General features: G+C 34.6%; 1 protein-coding gene across 1 annotated transcript in view; it reads right to left on the bottom strand.

The window, feature by feature from the left end:
* Positions 1-24,993, bottom strand: part of Syn (synapsin) — a 244,756-nt gene that overhangs the window by 187,726 nt on the left and 32,037 nt on the right. Inside the window, exons 2-4 of the mRNA XM_090414520.1 lie at positions 23,016-23,353; positions 7,008-7,065; positions 6,201-6,292 (exon numbers count right to left, since the gene is read on the bottom strand). Coding sequence (XP_090270646.1) covers positions 6,201-6,292; positions 7,008-7,065; positions 23,016-23,353 — 488 coding nt within the window. The remainder of the gene's footprint in view (positions 1-6,200; positions 6,293-7,007; positions 7,066-23,015; positions 23,354-24,993) is intronic.

The raw sequence follows: 24,993 nt of genomic DNA, 5'->3' as shown, positions 1-24,993 counted from the left end.
CCCCTTAATTCTTTGCCAACCGGATGGTAACCTACAATTCACAGTATAGGAAGGAGACTCATACAGGCCAGTACATCCATGTTGAATCACATCGCCATCACAGTCAAAAGGCAGGTACTATAAAAACACTGGTTCATAGAGCCCACTCCTTTTGTTCTTCAGAAGAACTATTACAAAAACAATTACAATATGTTGAAAGTTTATTTTTCACTTGGTTAGACTATAATAAATTTAGTTTAATCCTTTAGCCAAGCATGAGCAAACAACGTTTACGCCTGAAAGTATCTTCAGGACTGGGGTAAGGTAGTACAACACCAAGTCGAAACTAGTCTGGGTAGTGGCCCTTCCCTTAATGCATAACATTATACATGTCTGCAAGGAGATGTGTTTTGCATTATGGGAGATACTGAGATAGGAGTGATGTTAGCTTGATCCACCTTTGCAACGAGTGTCCCGGTGTTGTACACCTTACCCCAGTCCTGAAGATACTTTCAGGTGCAAACTTTCTTTGCTCACACTTGGATAAAGGATTAAACTAAATTTATTACAATTACAATATATTAATTCCTCCTTCTTATCCAATGGTTGTAAGAATTCCTTCATAAAAAGAACTTTAAGTAGTCGTGCTTCAGCATTCTCTTCAAATACAGAAGAAATAATGCATATACCTATCCCTTATGTGCAAGGCGTTAGCGAACGCATAGCTAAAGTGTTGAAACCACTAAATATATGTGTTGCCTTTCGACCCATCAGAAAATCTCTACATTCCTCACGTCTCCGAAGGCCATGCTCCCACATCTCAGCTATCCAGGTGTCCACCAGATTCCCTGCTCTTGTGGGTTATATTTCGGACAAACAGGAAGATCTGCTCTGATCCGGTTAGAAGAACACAAGTCGTATATTCAGTACCTTGAACCTGAACATTTTGGACTTGCAGAGCACGCCATCAACACTAGACACAGAGTTCATTGGAAAAAGACAAAAACCATTCACAAAAGTCAGTTCCTCATGGAACGGCTTGGCAAAGAAACATGTGAAGCGTTACTTCACTCCCCCTAACCTAAACACATCCGATGGTCTACGTCTTTTCCCCTTGTGGGAGATAGGAAAGATTTGCTGATTTATAGAGTAACTTTTGTAATTGTATACACATATTTATATAAATTTTTATTTCTTTTATTTTTTAAATAAATTTAGGAAATTTAACCTTTGCTACTTAGGTGGCGCTTTATGAATGTATCAGTTATTGTTTAATTAGCCTTTGTACTTGTACTGATGATGCCTGTGATACTCAGGCGAAAATTCTACTAATAAAGAATATTTTACGCGAGTTAATTCCGTTATTATAATAGTAAATATTATGTCTACTCACGGTATTTCCTTACTGAAACTTAGACATTCAGCTAGGTTTCTGTTAGTTAAGTCTCATTATGAAAAGGAGTCTTGAACAATAAGAAAATAATTTATTACTTCAGTTAACAAAAGGCTGTAAACATATATAGTGCATTAGTACTGTAAGTTATGGATTATTTTTCTTTATTAATTTTATAATATTTTTGGCATTTTTATTGAAATGTTTATCAACCGTTTATTTCTATACTGTTCTGTTTCATCGAAATGAACTCAAATGATATATTTTAATCAGCATGGAGGTCTTTTATATCGCAGTAAAATCTCCAGATGTTGAAGAGATAAATGAAAACTATAAAATAGTTTTCATCGGAAACTATTTTATAGCTGACGATCTAAATGAAAAAAGACACTATTTTGAAATCATTCGCATGTCATTCTGAAAGACTGAATGTTTCAAGTTGGCATTTTGCCAAAATCTCGTTTAAAGGTCAAAAGACTTGCTTAAGTCTGGATTTAATGTTTATAATATGGTCTTAATCGAAAAATGCTAAACCTAAGAACACGTCTGATTTCTTTCTTTCTTTTTTTAAAGAAAACTCATTCATAGGAGAATTCGTATTTTAGAGGAGGCATACACTGAGACTTTCTTTTGCAAATCTCCTGGTGCGTTGGCTTTGATAGCCGAGTCTCTTGTCCAAATATTTTAACCCCACATGGGAAATCGCACAGCGAGTTTTAAGCCGTTTGTATGGAACGGTGTACGGACTATCCAGTGAACAAATCAAGTTCACCGAAGCGGAGATTTTGCTGACCTATACGATGGCACCAACCGGCTCTATCGTCATTCGTTTAACATTCCTTGGGGGTTTTCCTGACAGCTTTACGACAAGACAGCAATAACAAAATAGCGCTAGACAGCTTCGCCAAGTCTAGAGAAGCATACTGACGAGTTTTTTCCCTTTCTTCCAGAGACCGCAAGAATAACACAAAACGAAAAATATTCAAACTGTTCCACGAAAGGAATAAACAGATACCGTATCTTCATTCAAATTATGATATGACATTTGATTTGTAAAAAATTTAGCTTCTATAAGATATCTCTTCAAAAACATAATTTGGTGTATTATTTATTCTATCATTTCTTACTTATTAACGAAAGAAAAACTATATTTTTTAAAATATTTTCTTATTTTATAACAGTTTCAATATAATTTTATAAGAATTATAAATCTTTGTATAATTTTTAGGATTCTTCTATACTGAAGACTTTAATTTATGTTCTACATTTCGTTCAATTTTAGTATTGGAATCGTTATTAAAAATAAGCAAAAAATTCAGTTTTGATGCAAGATTGCATGAGTTCAGCAACTCTTTTCAAAGTTTATGTATAAATGCCCGTTTATATTGTAACGGTTTTCCATTGATCACTGTAGACGGCAGATTGTCACCGGTAGTTTCTTGCATACTCTTTTAGGTGATTACCTTTTTAAGGACTGCATTTAGATTTCCTAAAAGATTCTAACGTCCAGAATCACCGCGACTCCAAAGTTTTCTTTTTTCCATTTCATTGTTACTTTAGCCAGTGGAAAATAGGTTTTGCATCTGATATCACGATAAATCTTATCTCCATTATATGTCCGACAGAAATCTTAACTGTAACAAATGTCATTCATTTTATAAAAGTTCGTTAAATCGTTGCAAAAGTCTGTCCACAATGGATAAATAGTTGGGTAAAAATCTGATGCATTTAATCAACAAAGAGCTAAAATGTTGGTTTGGGCATTTGAAGTGTAGTGATACCAAATTCATTCCTTCCTTCTAAAACCTCTCATGAAGTGGCTTTGATATTCTCTTGCAATAAAGCAAGAAAATATTTTTAAAAAAAATAGTCAATTTGCGTGCTAGAATAATATACGTATATTATTATAATTAACATTAATAATATATAATAATATATTATTATATATATTATATTATTATGGTATGGAAAGAAGAGGAAATGTCTGGTGAGTGAATGAAATCGATATTAGTGGCATTATACAAGAAAAAAAATAAGCCAGAATGTAAAAATCATGGAACAATTGCCATGACAAGCCATCTTGATAAAGTGATGATGATGATGATGATGATATTGACAGAAAGATTGAGAACACAATTGGAAGTATACCTTGCAGACGAGCAAGCAGGATTTAGGAAAGACAGACTACAATTCAACAGATTTTGACAATGCGGTGATTTTCAGAAGACAATTGACAGTATCGACAAGAAAGTGGTATCAGCAGTGCTAGAATTCTATGGAATTGACAAAAAAGAAAACTAATAGCAATATTAAACGAGGTTGATAAGAATTCAGTTGCAGTAGTTAGAATAGGTAATGATTTGAGGATATGGTTTAAATCAAGCAGAGGTACTAGACAGGGTGACCCAATATCACCAAGCATTTTCATCGCACATTTAGAAAGAGCAATGGATAAAACGAAGATGCAAAAGGAATATTACTACATGGGGATGAGAATTAACAATCTGAGATTTGCAGATGACATTGTTATTATTGAAGAAGACAAAAGAGAACTACAAAAACATTGAAACTGTTAAATGAGGAAGGGAAAAGATTTGGACTTGTTATGAACATGGAAAAAACAAAGACAACGGTTTATGTGAGAAGAACATGAAACAAAAGATATAAGTGGATGGAAATGATATAGAAAATGTAGAACAATTTACATATTTGTGGAGTAAAATGGCATATGATTTGGACTGTAAAAAAGAAATAAAGATCAGGCTTGCAAAGGGAAGAACATTGAAGACCATGGATAACATCTGGAAAAGTAAAGTGATCAGCCTACGAAAAGTGCTGGAAACATGCATCTTCACTGGTGTATTGTATGGATCTGAAAAGTAGGTAATAAATAAGGAATCCAGAAAAAGAATTTTGGAATTTGAAAAAACCTTGTTACAGAAAGATTTTAAGAATAGGATGGGTACAGAAAGTCACAAGTGAAGAGCTCTATCGGAAGATACAACCAAAGGAAAATCTAATTCAGAAGATCATACAACGGAAGCTACAATTACATTGACACATATGTAGAATGAGTGAGGACCAGAAGGTAAAGACGTTCATGTTTGGTACCATGGATGGTATGAACAGAAGAGGTAGACCATACAGAAAATGGATTGAGAACATAAAGGACTACTGTGGAATGAATATACAGAAACTGCGACACTGTGCACTGGACAAAGAAAGGTGGAACAAGATAGTGAAGTAAGCATTGGACACTAACAGGTAGTGAGTCCATGATTCGTGTTGATGATATTACAAAATGTCTCTCAGTTTAGTACTACTTACTTACTTGTTAGATTTAAAAAGTCGAAGTCACAGTTGCCTGTGTTAAATTCTTCTCTCTGTAGCATAGACGAAAATTTAACACACGTCCTCCTCTTTTGTAGTATAGATTTACAGCATTTCAGGAATGCGACACACATGAAAAACTGTCCATTATTTATATTTATTTATTATCTATATATTTATTTTTATTGTATATATTTATTATAGATATGCTTTCCTCATGTATTTTGCTTTTCACTATTATTTGAAATCGAACTAAGGTAATTCCCATTATCTCTCTTAATGTTTGTTTATCGTTATTGTGAAAAATAATTGTAATATTCTCCTTTCTTTCTTTCTCTTATAATTTTCTACTCGTTACAAGGAAACTTCGTTTTCTAATTTTGCAGTTCAATTGTTTGGATTCAGATATTCAATAGCCTTTCCACTGTTTCAAGCGTCTCCCTACCTTCCCCCCCCCCATCATTTGAATAAACGTTTTCAATATAAATAATCCGGAATTATTCTTCTTACACAAACAGTAGGATTTCATCAGTAATGAATGCTCATTTGGTAGGGAAATATCAAAATTATTTATGACCTGCCTTTTCAAAACATAAAATCGCATTGTTCTCCACAATATTGGACCTAATTCTATATTTAATAAAACCCATATATATTTCTAGTAAAGGTTTGTTTTATTCTCCAAATGTTAGGCTTCATTAACAACTTAAGCCACATTCGCCAAATGAGAGGTCATCAATGTCTGGAGTTAGCTGAAGCGGTAGCATGTAATTATTGGAAGATTCATGGCCTATCATGAATCTCAGAATAATTATACACCAAAGAAGATATAATTTCCTTTGTCATATGAGCAGTAGATAGACGTGAAATCTATTACCAGATTCGTGACAACAATTGCAATGGGCATTTAATGTGGCTCTTAGCAACTGACCAATAATTGATCGCTGCATCAGGAAAGATACATCTTGCCTTCAAGTTAACTGAAGGACATGAGGGAAGAATATTTTTTCACGGATAAGTTTGTCTCTTTTACTGGAGAGAGGAGGCAAAACCCTTACTATCTCTATCTGATACCAAATAAACACAACAGCAGTTGATAAAGTCAGTGGAAACGTCCCTGATGTCCTTGAATGCACTCCAGCCCAGGTCAATCAAAGGCCGCTTGTCTTCCGACTACGCCAGCGAAACATCCGTCAGGAGTAGCACAATATAATGTATACTTATATATTACAGTCATTACAATGGATAGTTGGGCTAACTATGTGTCAACTGCCCCACCCTTCAGTGGAAATTTCTGGGCACGCCACTGATATGAGATACGCATGACTTATGCATGGTGGGTAATTTTCATGTAAGCCTAAGCATGCGAATTACAGTTGATGCAAAATCCGTTTTTGTTAGGTGTTAGTAACACACTGAGAAATATAAAACTTATTTTCCGCTATAATTTATATTTACATTTTAAACAAACATAACAAGATTACAGCGGCACACTTACCTAACTACCTTGGTTCCATTACGAAATACAACCATGCTAGCAGTGGCCCCAGTGTCGGAGTGTACAGATAAACTGATATCCTTAAGTTCTGCCTGAAATATGAACATCAAAAGGTGTACTTCTGGATAACGATAGCATGAAAGTATTGCAAACTCATCAATATGCCTAGAATTGGGCGATTATTACCAAATTCGTTACTACATCTTAGCGCTATTCAATGAAAAGTAACTATTATATTTGTCAAAGAAGCCGCCTGATATGAGACGGGTGTCTCCTAATAAAATTTGTAATAAAGTAATAGATAATGATAACGTTATTCTTTTAACAAAAAAATTTAAGAAATTTATTTATTTTTGTGCTACCAATAAATTTTTAATATATATATATATATAATGTTAGAAAATGTATGAGTAATGGGAACTACAGTTTCAAGAAATGACAGATTTAGTGACTTTTTATTTAAATAATTTTTGTTAATATTTTTAATTATGTTTGAAATTTTGAATTGAATGCAATTATTGAAAATCTGAAATAACTATCGTACTAAAAGTATTTCAGAATCATTACTACCCTAATAACCCTCTCATATAATAAAAATACTCCTGTGTACATGGCGGAAATCTTTAGCTTTCCACGGAAAAAAACCTAGTCTCGTAAAGTTGAAAAATCTTACTCGCTATAATCAAACAGAAAAATATCTCTAGTACAGATATCAAACTTTTTTCTGTGGAAGTTTAAGCGTAATATTGGGTAGTTTGATTAAAAGAGGAGCAGCCTATAGATCTACACAAGAAAAAGCATACAGACCTGCTCCATCCTAATGTCCCAGTCTCCATGGATACGCTTGCCTTTGAAGTACTTGGACCTGGAAGAAAGATCAGAAAGACCATTCTTTTTTTATGGAAGTACCGGAATGTTATTGATTTATTGTATATCAATAAACAGAAATGTGCGACTTTGCTGTGTACTTTCTGTAGCACAGTAAAGATGTACATTTTACGCTTACAGATTTTTTAAAAATGATTAACTAAGCAAGGATTTATATTATGCAACTTATATTCTACTGAAGTTTTGATTCAGTGAATATATTGAAACTACTTTAGTATCTATTATAAGTGTAATCTATTATAACTATCTATTATAACTGTATAATTATTAAAATTATAAAAACGTTTTTATAATTTTAGTTTTAATTCCATCATTTATAATCGCAATATAAAATTATATGTACGTAAGCCAAACACGGGGAGAAGTATCATAAATGGGCTATAACTTTCACATGTTACTTCGGATTTTTACATCATTCGATACAATTCCTTGAATAAGGCAAAAATCTGTCACATTTACGTAGCCTAACATACTGTTTGGTTAAATTATTGAATCTTGAGTTCATGGATAACAAGAAAACTTGCCAAATGCCATTGGTATATCTTAATATGTTTGGCGATAAAATGATCAATCAGAAAATGGATAATTTGCATAAAGTTAAGTAAAATCCAAAAAGACTAATCAGTAAAGGCGATATTTTAAAATATGTAATCTTGAAGGTTCGGGAATTCGCCGATAGAGGGGACATCTCTTTCATCGCGGTTCTATGCCTCATGTAAGAGGTGTCCCTCTATCGGTGACTTCCCGAAACTTCAGTGTTATAGGAATATCATGAAAAAAATATTGAAATGGATGAACTAATTCTTAAAGAGTACAATCAACTAAAAAGTAGAACTTATGACTGGCACATACAAAGATGATTTGTAAAGTGTCGTGGATGAGAACAGCTAGCAATCCATCAACCATGTGAACAGATGACAATACTGTCATTGTGAGAACATCATGCTATTGGACAGAAGAATAAAAACTCTTGATTTGGTGAACCAAACAAACCTTCCCTACCGGCAGCTGCTACAATGGATCCTGACATATACTTGGTACATCTGTCACATCTTTTTTGCAACAAAAAAACATCATGGAACTCACCTATACGCCCTACTTGTCCAATTTGTTTTTATAAATTCATTCTCGTAACTTTTGAAGTATACTTCATCATTTAAATGTTATAATAGGATTGGATTGCTCGCTATATCTTGATGACCTGTAGAATAGGCGAAGGTAGTTAATTGCAATTGGTCTAAATAAAGAGCTGTTATGGGTTCACAAACTGTTTTTAGCAGTAGCCTAAGTTTAGACAATTCGCCTTTAAATGAAGAACGCGACTGTACACATATTAAATAAGATTTTCCAAATAATAATGAAAAAAAGACAAACATCAATCTAGTTCCACAAGTTCCCGCATCCGTTTCATAATTTGACCAGCCTCTACCAGTACTGCACATAATAAAAAAAAATTCCAGGTAATTTTTTATAATTAACTTGGGAAATGTAAAAGCTTCTGTCAAGCTACAAATAATTATATATGAAGAACAATAGGCACAATCGCCTAAGTGTGGACTTGACCGTTCGTAATGACTTTCATGGATTGTGCTAACAAGCAAAGATATTGACGCACATTGCAAAGGATTACTACACGTTTTTAATTAGAAATCTCCGAAGGAAGTAATCTATAGCGATTTAATTAAGAACGCAATCTATTTACATGCATGAAAATCTTCCGTGTGCGGTATGATGGTTGCCACACTTTGTTGTAATCGTTAGGGTTGGTCATTAAGACATTCGTCTTGAGTCACTGAACCAAATGAATTGCAAGTGTTTTTATATGCTGGAAAAAGAGAAAAACGGCAATAAAAGCGATATGGAAGTCCAAAAGAGAGAATAATTATTCTCTCTTTTTCTCCGCCTTCGGACATTGATAATGCACGGGGATCAAGCACTGCATGGCGAGAAATACCGCATATTTGATTATTAAAAGAAAGCAATCAAGAACATTAATCTGAGCTAATTAAGAAACCACGTCAAACTGACGTTATTACGATAATTCGTTTCTGTAGTATTGCTTGGCAGATCGTGACACGTGTTTGTTAAAGTACAGGCAATGTCAGCTGCTAGGAATTAAACGAATTACATCGTTTGGTTTCTTGTGCTGACAAAAAGGCCAAATTACGTATTTGCAAACCGTTTATGGTTGTAGGAACATGCAAAGTCAACCATGAAATTCAGTGAAGCACAAAATAACTTCTGTTCGATTTAAAAAAAACTATTATTGAATAATATGAGATATCTTAGGACGTGAGTTTCTTTGAGAAAAGGTGGGAAATGTTTCAAACGTAGTTATTCTAACGTTTCGGAATTGGTTGTTTAGGTTTTGGATTTATTATTGAGGCAACTAAGGCTATGAGATCAATGTACTCATGTCTATGAAGTGTCTGTCCAGTTTATAAATTTTCCCGAAGGGAAAAAAAGCATTCCGTTATTCTTATGAGGCAGGATAACTCTCCATCAGCTGAAAAATAAAAACACTCAAAGATTTTTCCCTTCTCCGATGAGATTCGAACTCAGGTATTTTCACCTCAAGGGCATTTCAATATCGAGTGAACGACCGAGGCTCATAAACCTTGGAAATATCCAGAAAATCAAAACTAAATATCTTCACCTAATCAAGAATGGTCACACTCAACATCCAATCTTTTGAAAATAACCTTGTGATGATCAAGTGAAAGGAGACTTTCGAACCATTACAAACATTGACGAGTTCGTGCTTCTGATTACTCAGCGGGTGATAAAATTTTTTGCTATCTAAAGACGTTTAAAAAATTCTGCGCTTGCAGTAGCATTCCAATCCTCAGTATGTCAAACACGCTGGCTAGAATGATGAAAGGAAATTTGACATTCATGAACCTAATTTTGATAGTGGAGATACTGTTGGTGGATTAGGAAGATACTTTGATCTTGGTAATCTGGCACTTCTGTCAATGCGCATTCTATGAAGACAGTTCATCTGTTTTGCAGAAGTACAAACTTTAGTTTTGGAGAAAAAGAAATCCTACCAACGTCTCAGAGACCTGTCACTTTTGAGAGGTCTCTTATACATACTATGGAACTAAACTTTTGGTTTAGTTCCATAGTAGTTATGTTCCTTACATACCAAACGAAATTTGAACGCAAGTCCGACATCTTTCACCATTTTCGCTACAGCTACACTCAATAGCAGAAAGTTAACAAAAAGAAAGAGGATAAGGCCTAACTAAAGTCTAATTCTTAATATATTCTGTTGAATAAGTTAAGTATTTCAGATTACAGTTAAGCATATATATCTGACTTCTTTCAAACTTTTTTCAGTTTTTTTGCATACTGACATTAAAAAGACTTCTAGATACTTGCCAAAATATCAATAAATCTGATTTTAATTGTAGATAGGTCAAAAGTAGAAAACAAATCCTGTATACAATCGGATTTTTGGGAATCGTATTCAAATGGCACGCATACTTCTTGGTCTCTTGCTAAAGCCACGGGTTACCAATATCCTTGTAGTCAAGTGTGGATCTATCTTCAATTCATGTAAATTAACATTCTCTTGTTTTCAAGACAATCCTCTACCATCAAGACTATTAAAATGTTATTTACTCCGGTAAGAACAATACTTGAGTATTCCATAAATGTATTGAAGGATAAGATCTTAGGGGGAAGGGGGTTACGGATTTCTTTTTTCTTGGAAATTAACAAAAAAAAGGATGCTATTCTTTCTTCATGGAAGAAACCTGAAGCATCCAACCAACATTACAACAACGGTTCTGTTCATTTCTTCTAAAAATAAAAAGAAAGAAAGAGAGAATCTTCAGTACACTCGGTTGGAACATTGAAAACAAAATCCTATCCAACCTTATTTTACTACTCCTTCAGTATTCTTATCTTTCAGAGTTGCTTCTTTTCAGCAATTTTGTTTCACTTTATTTCTAAATATTGATATATTTCTAATACAGCTTTTGCAGTTCGAGAACATCATAATCCTTTGCGTTTTCTCTCTCTCTTTGTATGAAGTCAGCTATTCTTTCTCTCACTCCTTTCTTAACAATATTTAACTTTGTGAAAACATTTTTGACGCCAGGGACCTCGTTTCGTTTAGATTGTTATTTCTCTTTTAGTTTCCTCTAAGTGTTTTTGGGCCTTTTATTGATTTCGCATACACAAATTCTATTTATTAAATTGAATGGAAGATTCCTTCTGCAAAAACTACCGATGGGCTAAAGAAAGTTCTGAATTAAATTAAACGTTCTTACAAAAAGTTAACTTTTATAACTATCAGTCCGTATTCTTATGGACTGACAAACAAATTCTATTTTTGTGACATACAAAATGAGGGGTTCATCTGGATTACAAAGCTGAACTCGAAAGTAATTCATCTGTGACCTAATTTTGAATGAAAAACAATTAATTTAAAGTTTTAATATTAATATCATTGTAAAAATTGCATGTTGCATTAGTCTTCATTTTAGCTATAAGTGAAATTTCACTTCCCAGAAATTAAATCCAAGCATTAAAAACGAATCATAAAAACAGTGTTTCAATGGTAATCCAATTTTTCAAGGATTGGGTTCTACAATTATGCAGTAGCGCTGTGTGAGACTATAGGATAAATATTCCAGAAACCCTCTTCTATTTTATATACATATGTATATATATTTGTTTTTTTTACATAGTCCAGAAATCCTACTGTAGAGCTCAAACGTAACTTTTTTCAAATCTAGTCAAACAGGGAGGTGGTGTCACACCGAGCGATGGCACTCATTTTCCACCTAAAGACAATCACAAACATCCGTACCTGCGTCGGGATTCGAACTCGCAACCTGCTAGTTGGAGAGTGGTACACTAATCACTGGCTAACTAGTCCGTCAGGCCTAAAGAAGTTCCTAAACATCTATGTCCACAATGAGAGTCCACCTCACATTTTGTTGTTGGGAAACACTGACACTAACCAGTGGGGCTAACCAAGCATGTATATGATCATAGTTCAGTAATAAGATGGACTGGCAACGCTCTGAATTGATTCATGTAAATATTATATAAATTAATCACTTTTGTTTTTATATACTAACTATTTATTTCCATTGAGTTAACTTCTGTCAGTTGATCTTCCAAGAAAAATTAAAATAGTGGGGAAAAATTGCTATAAACAAAGTCAACGTACGCGATCAATGCAAAGAAGGATGGCATTATATTTATTTTTCTTCGGAAAGAGCCGAATTCAAATCATATCTACAACGAAAGGAACTTTTAAGGCCATTTGAAGTGAGGTTAGTGAGTCAGAGCAGGTCTCAGAGGATGGAAAGATTTTATTGGAAATCTCGGGTGTTTCTGACCTCAAAAAAAGAGCAAATCAGCCGAATAACACACTTAATATCACCGAAATAAGACCATAAGTTCCTTTATCTGTTTTTTTAACAGTTTTAGGTTGAATAACTAATTTATTATTTACTCTGTCTACTTACTTTGAGAATTAAACTGTCAAGTTTTTTTTATCTTGCTTAACAGAGAATATGAAGAAAAAATATCGTTTTCTCTGTGTAAATGATAAATTACTACTTTCAAATATCTAATTTTAAAAAGCATAGTTATATACCTGCTGTGTTATTCAATAAGAATTCATTTATAGGTTCAATTTAAGTTCTGTATTGTGCATGCATGTTACATATGGGATTAAATACAAATGCCAAATTTTGAAATAAGATGTTTTAAAGTCGACTAGAAAGAATATTTTTGTTGAGAAAAATCCAAATCGAACAGGTTCAATATATATTCAGTAGTAGTTTGACAGTAGCTTTGTAAAAAAAAATCCAGAAATATTTCGTGCATCCAAAAGAAGGCATTTTGCACATAAGAGTAAATATTCGATTGGAGAAAATCTGCTAATAAAGAAGCCTTGCAAGAATCCATTAATCATGACTGCAACTTCTGAAATATCGTTATTTCCCCAATGGCGGAAAAATAAATAAAAAATAAAAATGAACTTGCATTCGGTCACTGTGCACTGATTTTATATTAATTTCGAATTCTTTGCTGATATCATTCGTGTCTCAACTAATTATAAGACAATTTATAATGAAATTTATTATTATTTTTGTTGTTGTTTTACAAACCTATATATTTTTCCGCTGTCCTCAACACACGAAAAATTCGCCGCCTTTGGTCTAATATATGCGACAAAGTGCGAACTACACAGCGGTTTTATTCCCGTATATCACAGCAAATATTGTTCGTTCGGTCTTGATCAGAATCAACAAGCCATTCTCGGAATCTGACCTTCTAATCATTAGGGCCACCAAAATAAGCATGTGGAATGGCGCATAAAATCCCACAACATTCCATTACGAAGCCCTCTTTTTCCCTCGCTTTATCTACCATTTAATGCAATAAATCGGGCGCCAGTCACAGTCATGAATAACAAAAGGTTCTTTGTGAACCAAAACATTCTTCTTATTATGCCACGTCTTAGAAGGAATAAAAGTGGTTAATGAGAAGCGGAACTTTTGTTGTGACGGCAAAACTTGATTTTTCAGAGCTTCACAGTCGGAAGCCAAACACATGTCCTTGTTACTTAAACTATATTCACTAAATGCAAACTCTTCAATAGACAAACACGGAGAGAATTTGCATCCATAATAAGGAATATTTAAATTAAAAAGTACAAACGTCATATACGTGTAAGGCAAGGACGTAGCATGGTTACGAATCTTCTCTGAATGTACATCAATGGAATATTAAAAGGATAATAACTTTTAAATATTGCAAAGAAACAATTAAATACATTATTTTAAGTAGATCAATAGCCCTTTACAAATCTGACGAGATTACGAAGCTTGGCATGAGAATATCTTTTGATAAAACAAATAAAATTCACAGTAAGGGACCATGCAATTTTACCAAAGTAAAAATTGCAAGTAAAAAGTACGAGGTAAAAATACCCAACGTCTAATTAAAAATATTTCATTTAATGAATTATGTTCTCTATCCCTATCTCTCTAGTCTTCTGATCGACTCACTCTTTTTATTTCCGGGCATAATTTAGAAATGCGAGTTTTATTAGTAATTGCGGAGTTTATGACACAATAAATAATTACAGAATGGTATTTAACCCATATTTGCATTGCCTGAGAGAAAACGGCGGTTAGATACAAGGCTTCCCAAAGGTATAATAGAAGTCAAAGAAAAAGACCAACAAAAATTATATGCAACACATTAAATAGGCAGCCATTAAAATACGAATATCTAACACACCTTTAATCAATGACGAACATTAATTATTTATTAAAGGTCTCTTAATGTTTTATTAATACCCTGACATTGTAAAAGATGGTAATTATGTTTAGGATTTGACTACTTTATAGTTTTATGCTCGTAAATTGATAGATCTTGGAGTAGCTTTCTTAAAGATTTTTGGGCAGTTAAAAAGAAGAGGAATTGTTACAGAGGAACAAACTAATAAGGAAAAAAAAAGCACGAAGTCCAGAGGGTAGTACGTGTTACTAATGAAAGAATTTGTCGACATGTCGGTTGTAGTTGGGTTAACAGCATTATATGCAGTACTGCAAAGAATTTTTATGTTATTTTCATGTTCACTCCTTGAGTAGGAAAGAATTTCCTACAATCAAGGGAGTGAACATGCATCCCTTTTTACCCAACGATAGAGTAACCTACCAGGTAGAAAACTAATACTCTATGGATTAGAAACAGACATAAAAGTACAGTCATATTCAGATAATTGAGCCTTGAAACAAGCTCCTTTATCTTCATCCACTAGTGGTATAAATCGAAAGACCAGAGCGGTCTCAAATGCATTATTGGCTAAATCCAATATAACTCGTGCAAAATGTGTATCCAATTGAGGCACAGAGTTTCATCAGAATAAAACGTTACCTAAGCTGACTATTATATATAGTATTGCAAAGAGAAAAATAGATGAAAAGAGGTTCCATATCTGATGGGGAAGTGGAATCTAAAAGACCTGGAAAATTAATGTTAGAAAAGAGCAAAACCAGATCATATGTAATCTGAAGCAAACAGTAAGAAGTAAACCTTCTGAGATCATCTTCAAGATATCGGAATAAAAGGATAACAGTTTATTCGTCTCCATCATGTAAGAGATTCAATATAATTTATTTGTAAAGGAGGTATTTTAGTACCATAACTCAAAGGAGTGAATTTTAGTATTAAGTTAATTTTAATGGTATTAAAAAGTTAATGAACACGACATGCAATTGAGCATTTAGTATTATGATTTGTTGATGACTAACTTTCATGGCCATCTGAAGCATGAAAGGATGAATATTTTAGTAACGTGTCAGTTAATAGCCATTGGCTCCCACGAACTAGTATTCGAAGTGATGTACTGACTAAAACATGTCATTTGCATGTCTGATTTGGTCTCTTTCGTCTAAATTTGCATACGATGGCGCATTTAGACTCGAGTAAGTAAAATGGTGGTGTTACATTGTGGAATAAAAATCACCTGCTAATTAAAGCCTTCAAAAAAGTGCTCTCGAACCTGGAGGCTGTTAGTCATAATGCATGCAGCTGTTTGGAATTATTCTTAAACTTAACACACTATGAGGACAATGTTATTACATTATTCCTATTAATTCAGTATGTTTTCCTTCCCCTCTGGGTGTTATGGTATTAAACCGCCTCACTCCTTTCGTATTATCCTGTTAACTTGTCTGCAACTGATAAGGACTTACAACTGTTCTTCGTATCGTGAATCACTTGATTCGTACTCGGACTTCCTAACCAAACGGCCTATGTAGTATCATCTTACCGACTTCTTTAAGAAGCCATTATCAATTAGACCTCCGTGGCCATTAAATTTCAAAGTCTGAAAAAGTAAAACGCAATAAAAATGATTCCGAGCGTTAAAAAACAGACAGATATAATATTAATAGAAAATAAGTTAACTAGTTGTGGCATAAATGCCTGGCATACGAAGAGATAAGAACGAGAATGCATAACTGTTAGATTTTACTGCAATTAACATTGTCAATGGTATTATTATAAGTGACAGAGGATATTCTGCGAGAGGTGCTATATCAAAGATCTGTTTATTGGAGATTGAACTGTTTTTTTTTTAAACAAATAAATTATAAATATATTATATACATGTAAAATATATTATATAAATGATCGAAACGTCTTCATATTTTAATCTTCACAAGAGGTTTTATAAAAATTTAAACAAAAACTAAAAAAATAGCGAATACATATGAAAATTCCTATAATAAACACAGACTTCATTTTCAACACGAAATTCTTTTAAGTGGTATTTCATATTTAATTTTCAAATTTGTTTCATTGTTGAAAGCGATGGCGCTGTTGAAAACAAGCGCGAGCACACTTGAAACTTTCAATTATGAGAGGAAGCTAGCTGATGAGTCCAAAATCCTAAGGAGTTCTTTCGCTATATGGCAATTAAAATTAGGAATGCCTAAGGAAAAATGACTTTAAAGTATTGATGGTAGGAAAGTGACAAAAGCAAATCAAATACAGTAGTTGAGTCACTAAATGATTATTTTGCAAAGGTGCACGATCTTGGTTGTGATGTGATATTGTAATGCTGGATGTGTCGCTAACTGTTGGGAGAATAGAGATGGAAGAAACAAAAGGTATTTAGGATATCATGGAACCTTAATGCGATCATGGCCATAGGGGTAGATGGCATATCGGCCCATATGTTACAAGAATATGTAAGATAATTAGCACTTCCTCTGATCAATCTGTTTAATTAAAGCCTCAGTTCAGGTAAGATTCCAATGGAGTCGAAAGAGTGGAAAATAATCTCGCTTCCTAAAGGAGACTCCAAGACAGAAGTAGCAAATTATAGGTCAATCAGTGTCTCAGGAGTGGTGGTTAAGGAATTGAAGTAGTTAGCAAAAGTCAGACTTCAAGAATGGGTGGAGAGAAAGGTGATACTTTATAAGGAGCAACATGGTTTTGTGAAGGGTAGGTCTTGCCTTAATAACTGACTTTCTATAACAGTGGAGTTGGATAAAAGAAATGCTTACTCGGCGATCCTGCTGGACTTTGCAAAGGTATTTGACAGGATTCCATACAGAACCCTGTTGCATAAATTGGATGAAATGGATTCTAAGGCTGATGATTTGGATTTGAAAGCTCCGAATGGGCAGAAGTCTAAGAGACGGCAGATGACTAGTGATGTACTGAGCTTCAAGACTCGGTACTTGTTTGATTTGTACATTAATGATATAGGAAATAATTTGAATTAAATATCCAGTTGTTGGTCGATGATACGAAACTGGGAAGAGCCATGGTCAATGAAGGTGATGTAGAGATCTTGAAGGAAGACTTAAATATGCTGGTGGTATGGGAAAAGGTAAATCGTGGCTAAATGCAAGAAGTTGATAAGGCATGGAACTGGGGGGGGTTATTGGGGACAGAGAATTAAAGTATAGAGGGCATATTTTAAAGGTGGTCAAAACAGCACATCAAATTACATAGTTGTTGAAGAACACACTGACAAGTAGGGATAGAGAAGTTATTGTTCCATTTTAAGGCATTAATAAGGCCATATTTTGACTACTGCTCACAGATCTGGTCGCCTGGATTCTTTGGTGATGACGTGGTGGACAAGATTCAGAGATGAATGGCAAGATTGTGGTAGGTCGCTGTGTAATGCTTCATATGAGAACAGATTGAAGGTCTCTGGGTAGGCGTAATATAGAAGATATAATAGAAGTCGTCATTGATACCGAGTTTTTTTTTTTTTAAATTTTTTTTATTTTACTTCATGCGAGATATATTCCCCTAAAATCAAGTAAAACTATCAAACAGTATTGTTTAATAGTTTTGGATAAACCTGCCGTTATCTTTCCCAGATTCAACACCGGTAGTGAATAAGAATCCCTTCATCTTCAGATGGACTCAACCACATTTTAGTAATACATTTCTTGAAGAAATGAATTTAAAATTTCCGATTCAGTGGGTTGGAAGAGCAAGGTCAGCACATCAGTTTTCACATAACCTAGATATAACGTGATGGGACTTTTTGAAGTCATGCCAAGTACGTCGAAAGAATATACGAGTTTGAAATGTTGATTGTAAGGATTACGGAATTGGGAATGAGTGAGGATTTAGTAAATTGGAGACAATCAACGATAAAATATTGGAAAAAGAGATGTTTGGATGTTAGCTGAATAATATTTATTCAGCGCAAAAGAAAATATATAATTGAAAATATAGCCTATGGATTTCAAAGAACCAACTAATACAGCTGTCTTATAAGTGATTGTTACAGACTGTTAAATAAGATCGTTGTTAATTCATTGCACAAAACTATAATTATTGCATATTTAAGTATAAACGTAGTGGACTTAAATTAAAATTGAAATGATTTGATAATTTTAAGTAAAGATTTCAAAAATGCAAGGTTTCATGGAATCCCGTCCAGTGTTTTGGTGTATACAGATGGATCGATGTGTTTACTGGATTAACTAAGTAACCAAATCCGTGATTTGGTTACTTAGTTAATTGTTACTTTGTTAATTATTACACGTATGTTACTTTGGTTACTAAGTAACATCCGTAATTATTGGTGGTACAATAATCACGGGTGTTATTCCCAGTCTGATTTGTTTGGAAAGAAAAAACAGGCTATATTTGTCTAAGAGCAAACCTTCAGTCCAAAAAAAAAAAAGTACCGGATGATCCAAATTAAAATATCTCTGTTTAAGGCCTTGTGGAGAGTCACCCAGTGATCCAAATGCTGCGAAACGTTGCAGGAATGCATTGTGCGTCATGTAGAAGCGATATCCGAGGGGGAAAAAATTGTTTCAAAATTCACCACCAGGGGTGCTGTGTTATGTACCGAATGTAGATGTAGTAATTTTTCTGTGCGCGTAAAAAGGAGATAGGCGACACAAGCATAACTAATACATTTTTATTCATTTCTGTTATGCATTCACGGGATGTACTGTTCAGTGTGATGTCCTTCTTGGTATTTCACAAATTACATCCTTTGCACACATGCGTTAGGAAAAACAGGAATTAAATGTCCTGACAAATGTGAAAATAACAAAACCAAGAAGAGAGAGAGGAATAACCATCATGTCTCTTTCCCCCTCCCCAAGTAGTATGTGTATATGCAACTTTCAAGTAATTATTCCCACATCACCATATGTAAGAGAAACCTACACAGACTTCTATAGCATGTGAGCTCTCCATTGGACCTGAATCAGAATATCCATCCTATTATAATAGATCGCTCGCCTATTGTGGTTCATTTTTCTGTCATCGCGATCCACAATTATTGTATCACTGTGGGACACACTGGCTTGGCTTGCATCCAACTGTCACTTTCTGCTAGAATTATATGACGGACTATGTGGAGGCCAGTGAATCATCTGGAGTAGAACATAGTGCATCGTGGTTTTGAAAATTGTGTGTGTGTGTGTGTATATATAGTCATACCCCGAAATTACGCGGTAGGTGGGACCAACAAAAAGCGCGTAAGTCGAATTCGCGTGACTCGGGTATAATTTTGCATACAAACATACAAAATATTAGTTAATTGGGACCAAAGGTTTACAAAAACACCTATATTTTTTACGAAATATAATCATAATTGTAGTTTTTCGTACATAAAAAAAGAAAGTTGTTTCGATGTCATAATGTATTTTTCATAAAATCTAATAGATTCGTCTGACGGCATAATGTCTTTTTCTTGTCAAGCAAAATTTCTTCATAGCAAGCTAATGATTTTTTATTCCTTACCTTGTGGCTACAATTCGTTCCTCGTTAGCATCTATGTCCTCCAAAATCTGTAAACATTTATTTTATGATTGTTCTTACTGTGGATTCCTGAAGATCGAACTTCTTTGCTAGCTCACAAATTTTCATTCCGCCTTCAAAATCCTTAATAATGTTGAGTTTTGTTTCCAAAGTCAATGTTTTTCTTTTCTTGGTAGCTGTAGAAGAATCGGACTTGTTTCTTTTGGAAGACATTATTATTTTTTATGTGATAAAATTTTTATCAAGAACATAACATTAAACGATCGTAAGGTTTGTAAACTATAAAAATCGTGTATGAATGGAGACCCCGCGAAACACGTCAGTGCTTGTTCACAGCATGTGCGAAACTGGCGAATGTGACCGGCACCGGAAAGATACGACTAGTGGTGAGGCGTGAAGTGGATGGGAATACATATATATGAAACCGCGTAACTCCGGATTCGCGTAAGTCGGGGTATGCCTGCATATGGTTCTCTTCCGTAAATTAATCAATGTAGTAAGCCTTGAATTACCCGAGAAGTGCTATATCCGTCTGCATTCATCTCCCGACGAGCATAATCAAAGGTCCGAGTCCATATTGGTAGAAACAGCTCCAGTCCATGAACAGCTCCGCCCTCGAAGTTGGGATAATACACCCAGGAATAAGGTATTCGACTACGCCCACTTTTCAGGAAAAGGGTTTGGAGGGATTCATCCTTCCACAGCACGGACTCTATCTCACAACAAATCAACATGATGTTCTTTACGCCTCTTTAGTTTGCAATGATTGATTCGATTGCTGTTTGGCATCTCGGAAGCAGCCAGAAGAAGCGAAGACTTCGGAGTTCTTTGCTAACTTTAAACCCAATAAAAGATATGAACAGCATTAATAGTTTCTATTGTACTGCCTAGATTTCTGTACCACCTTTCCGTACACCCTTTGGTCCTGTAGTGATTGCATGCTTTGTCTTTCTGAAAGTTTCTTGGCTGATAATTTCCCTCCACTTGATTTTGACCGATGCGGCTATTTTCCAATGCCACAAATGGATAGATCACTGATATAGAATCGTATAATAACACCTCCTTCGCCTGTTAACTTGTTCTTCACTCGCCATTGAAAGTATACATATGTGTATATTGACCTTGTATAACAACATAGGCCATATATGACGACATAGTGTTTAAGCTGGTTTTATATATAAGTGATACAATCATCCCTTTTGGGGGAGTTAAAATATCTTGAAAAGTTCATTGCTTGGTCTCTGGAGCAGAATTTTCGTATTATCTTACTTTCAACCCACTCTTGGCACTAAAATGCACTGCATGTCTCCATTCTTTCGCGAATGGAGCTGATATAAATAAAGTAATCTTTGTATTCATAAATGCAATTGTCGTTACATAGTACTAGTTCCGTAGCCTGCTATAGTAACTTGGAAGCTTGCGTGTATTTGCGACATTATTAATAAATTATTTATTTATGCTAATATTCCGTTACATGTAATGACCGTTAATGTTTTCAGGGCACTGTTACAAAGACAATGGGAACGGTTATAAGCAATTACAGAGCACGTGATATGAAAAACGTGAAGGAAACTGGAAGAGATGTTCAATGGCAATAACATGAATTGATAGTGAAATTAAATGACAAAAAAGTTCATCTTTATTCTTGTTGAAGCCATCATATTGGGCTTTTGTTCTTTATTTTTTTTTCAAAGAAGTCAAATTATCTTTGTATCAGTGCTCTGAAAATACCAGCCCTTACGACTACCGAAATATTGGAGCCTATAAATAAGTCCCCATATTATAGTCCATTAGTCAGTTCTGTTTTAATACGATCATGAATAAAGTTGATATGTCCATCGATACGTATGCGTTTGTTGCTTTCTCCACTTTGCAGAAAAGAAATTGGGAGGGGGGGGGAATATCGCGTGCATAAGTGATGGAATTAAATTAAACTATGAGGGTCATTTCTGAAAATCTACACACCACTCATGCGTGACCAATGGTTGGTGTAATCGTTTCTAAAATGAAGAAAGAATCTAGCCGAGGTTGAATATCGAGCAATGACCAGCCAGTCACGTATTTCATCTGAAGTATTTGGTCTTATAGAAAAGTGTGAATGGCAAAATGCGTTCTCACTCTCCATCTCCAATATAGTCTTCACGTGAGCTCTCCAAGACTTCGATCTGTTTCCTGAAAGAAACTTGAAAGAGCCTCTCTGTGAGAAACTTCACTCCATTGACGGACTTTCTGGAGAGGTGAGCCCGACTTATCGAACCAACAAAATAAGAAGTATTTGCTGACGGGAAAACAAGACTTGCGCAGCAGTGATACGCCAGAATAGAGAACACATAAAAATGTACTTTGTTAAATGTTTGGTTTAATAACCGGAGCACAGTGTGCAGACTTTTTGATATTATCTTCCTATAATAAATGTTGAGTTTCAGAATACTATGCACTCTGTTATAAGCACAAATTTTTAGAAGTTTTAATACACTAAGGATATTTGATAGTAAATTCGGGAATTTTGTCAGGAGTGAGGAACCTTGTAATTCCTTCTAGGAAACAGTTAAATGAAATTGCCGGAACAAAGCGTCAAGAGTGGAAGTAAAAAAAAAAAAATGGAAAGATCTTTTAAGACGTTGGAAAAAATCACAGAAATAGTCAAGAATCTGCAAACATAAATGCAGCAAGTGAGAAACGAAACATTTTGAAAGAAAACGGTTACAGCTTGCAAAAAAAAAAAAAAAAAAAACCGAACATAATTGGAAAATAAACAAGGTTTTGTAAGCAGCCTACTTAGACGATATATGAGAATAATTTCATGTCCTACAGGGCTTATTTTCACATCGGTGAAATCAGTCCATTAGGATCATTCCATCAGAATTTCGACAGGATGTGTTACTACGATATTCTCAAAGCATTCATTCGCTGCTTAAGAGAAAAGGGACATTCTAGTGACCCTTCCACTGTAAACTGCATCAATGCTGGTTTAGCTAACCAGAAATTTAAATCATCTATCATGTTGACGTTCCATTACGTGTAGAACTCTATGAAATATGATACCCGGATGTGATCGCTGTCTCATTTCGTCTCCACATCCCGGTACACTAACGGTATTACCTTAGGTATGCTAACAAACGGGAACCTTACCAGTCCGTGTGTAGGTCATCAATCACCAGCAGTGTCTTGTGTTTCTCCTTGCTGTAAGCACCTTTCGTCACCGGGCTCGCGCTTACGGAATTGGCACGTGTCTGAAACGCTGGTACGTTCTTCGATGGCGACGTTGGGGCACTGATGGTGGTACCCTGTCGAACGTGCAGCGACAGATCCGTCTCTTGCGGCGGAGCATCGGAACGCTCCGGAATATCCTTTCTCTCCTGTTCATCACCGAGCTCCCCCGAGAGGTCACCTGAAGAGAAACGCCTCCGTAGGTAGTTGGTGGTGGAGGCGAAGCTCTGACGGAAACTTGAGAACGAAATTTTGGCGGCCTTAGTGGGAGGGAATGAAAGAAGAAGTGAGGGAGGTCTGGTGTTGTAGGGTGGCCTCTACCCGATGGAGTTGAGGGAGATCACTTTGCTGGCTGTTTCTCCGGTGAGCCTGCAAAGAATGAAGAGCAAACTAAGTTTCATTTAATCAACACATTTCGGTAAACACTTAAATAACTTACATTTTTATTTTAATATATAATATCAATATATATGATAAAAGGCTTAAACCTTAGCTACTAACACATCCTCAAGTACTTATTACAATAACACTGAGTATTATAATGTTTGGAATGCTGTCTTCAAATAACGGTATAACCTTCGTTAGTACTTGCTCTAATCAAAATGAGAAATCACCAGTCTCGAAGTTCCATTTTTTAAGAAAAAAGCCAGGGGATGCTGTCTTTAACTTCCACTGAAATAATAAATGCAGTTGCTGTCACCTCGTGGACCCAAATGTTATCATTATATAATGACATCATATAATATCGAGAATGTAATTTAATTATTGTGAACTGAGCAAAGTTACATCCTAAGTTACAAAGAAAGGGGTTAAAATCGATTAAATGAGAATTGTACGTTAAAAATTTGCACATTATCAACAATTGTATTAATATCGTGTTTACGTGGAACAATCAGTTGAAATACAAAGTGAAATTGGGATTGTTTTACATGTTCTACAAGTCTTGAAAAACCATCATTCACAGAGTGCAATATTCAGTACATCGAATCTCTTTTACGATAAGCATAACAGCTATTGTCGAAATGAATAACTTTTGCCGATATGAAGCCGATACTTCATTGGGAAGCAACCGACTCATTTTAGAAAGTCTTATTTTTTATATGAAACTGATTTTTTTTAAAATTATGAAATATTTCTACTTTTTTCCGTATATTTCAGCAAATGAACTCGGTTAGTAAAGTCTATATATAGTTAATAAGGTTACACGGTACAGTATTTTATTTTTTAGGCTAGTAAGAACATACCAAACAAAATATCTATTGAAACTGTATCTTCTACTTCAAGATATCGTTCCACCTGAATCCGCAAAGCACAATTAAAGTCTTCTATTTTTAAGTGTATTAGCTAAATGCACAAGCACCTTAAAATCCTGTTCATTCCATTGGTCCGTGGACATCTATTCGGGATTCTAGATGAACTGCTTCTAATAAAATTTGTAGGTAAAATTTGGTATCCGGAGAGTTAATCGAAAAGGTAATTAATCGAATGAACAATTCATTGAACGATAATTCGTCGAAAATGCAATTCGTAGAAAAACAAATTCACCGAAAATTTTAACTTTTCGGAAATGTTTTGATAAAAGTGATCCATTTAGAACAAACTGAACCGGGCAGAGTGAGAAAGTTATGCTACTTTAATAGGGAATAATTATAGAACAATATGGGTTTTTATTGTCTTTCTTGTCCGATAACTGTTTCATGACTGTTCGTGGGACTGATTTGCCGTTTCCGGGAGGAAAAGCCCTGTCTCCATTATTACTATTGTTACCAGTAGTAATATGCGACTTCAATACAGCAATTATTATGGGATGAATAAAAGTTTCAAATAGCGAATCTGAATCAGCTTCGTATTACAATAACTCTGACTTAGCGGAATTAGTAGAAGTTTCCGGTACAAGAAG

Source organism: Typopeltis vanoorti, chromosome 2, assembly GCF_054136105.1.
Source record: "Typopeltis vanoorti isolate ZY-2024b chromosome 2, IOZ_Tvanoo_1.0, whole genome shotgun sequence".
In the NCBI taxonomy this organism is placed as follows: Eukaryota; Metazoa; Arthropoda; class Arachnida; order Uropygi; family Thelyphonidae; genus Typopeltis; species Typopeltis vanoorti.
This window is presented reverse-complemented; position numbering and strand designations above follow the sequence as displayed.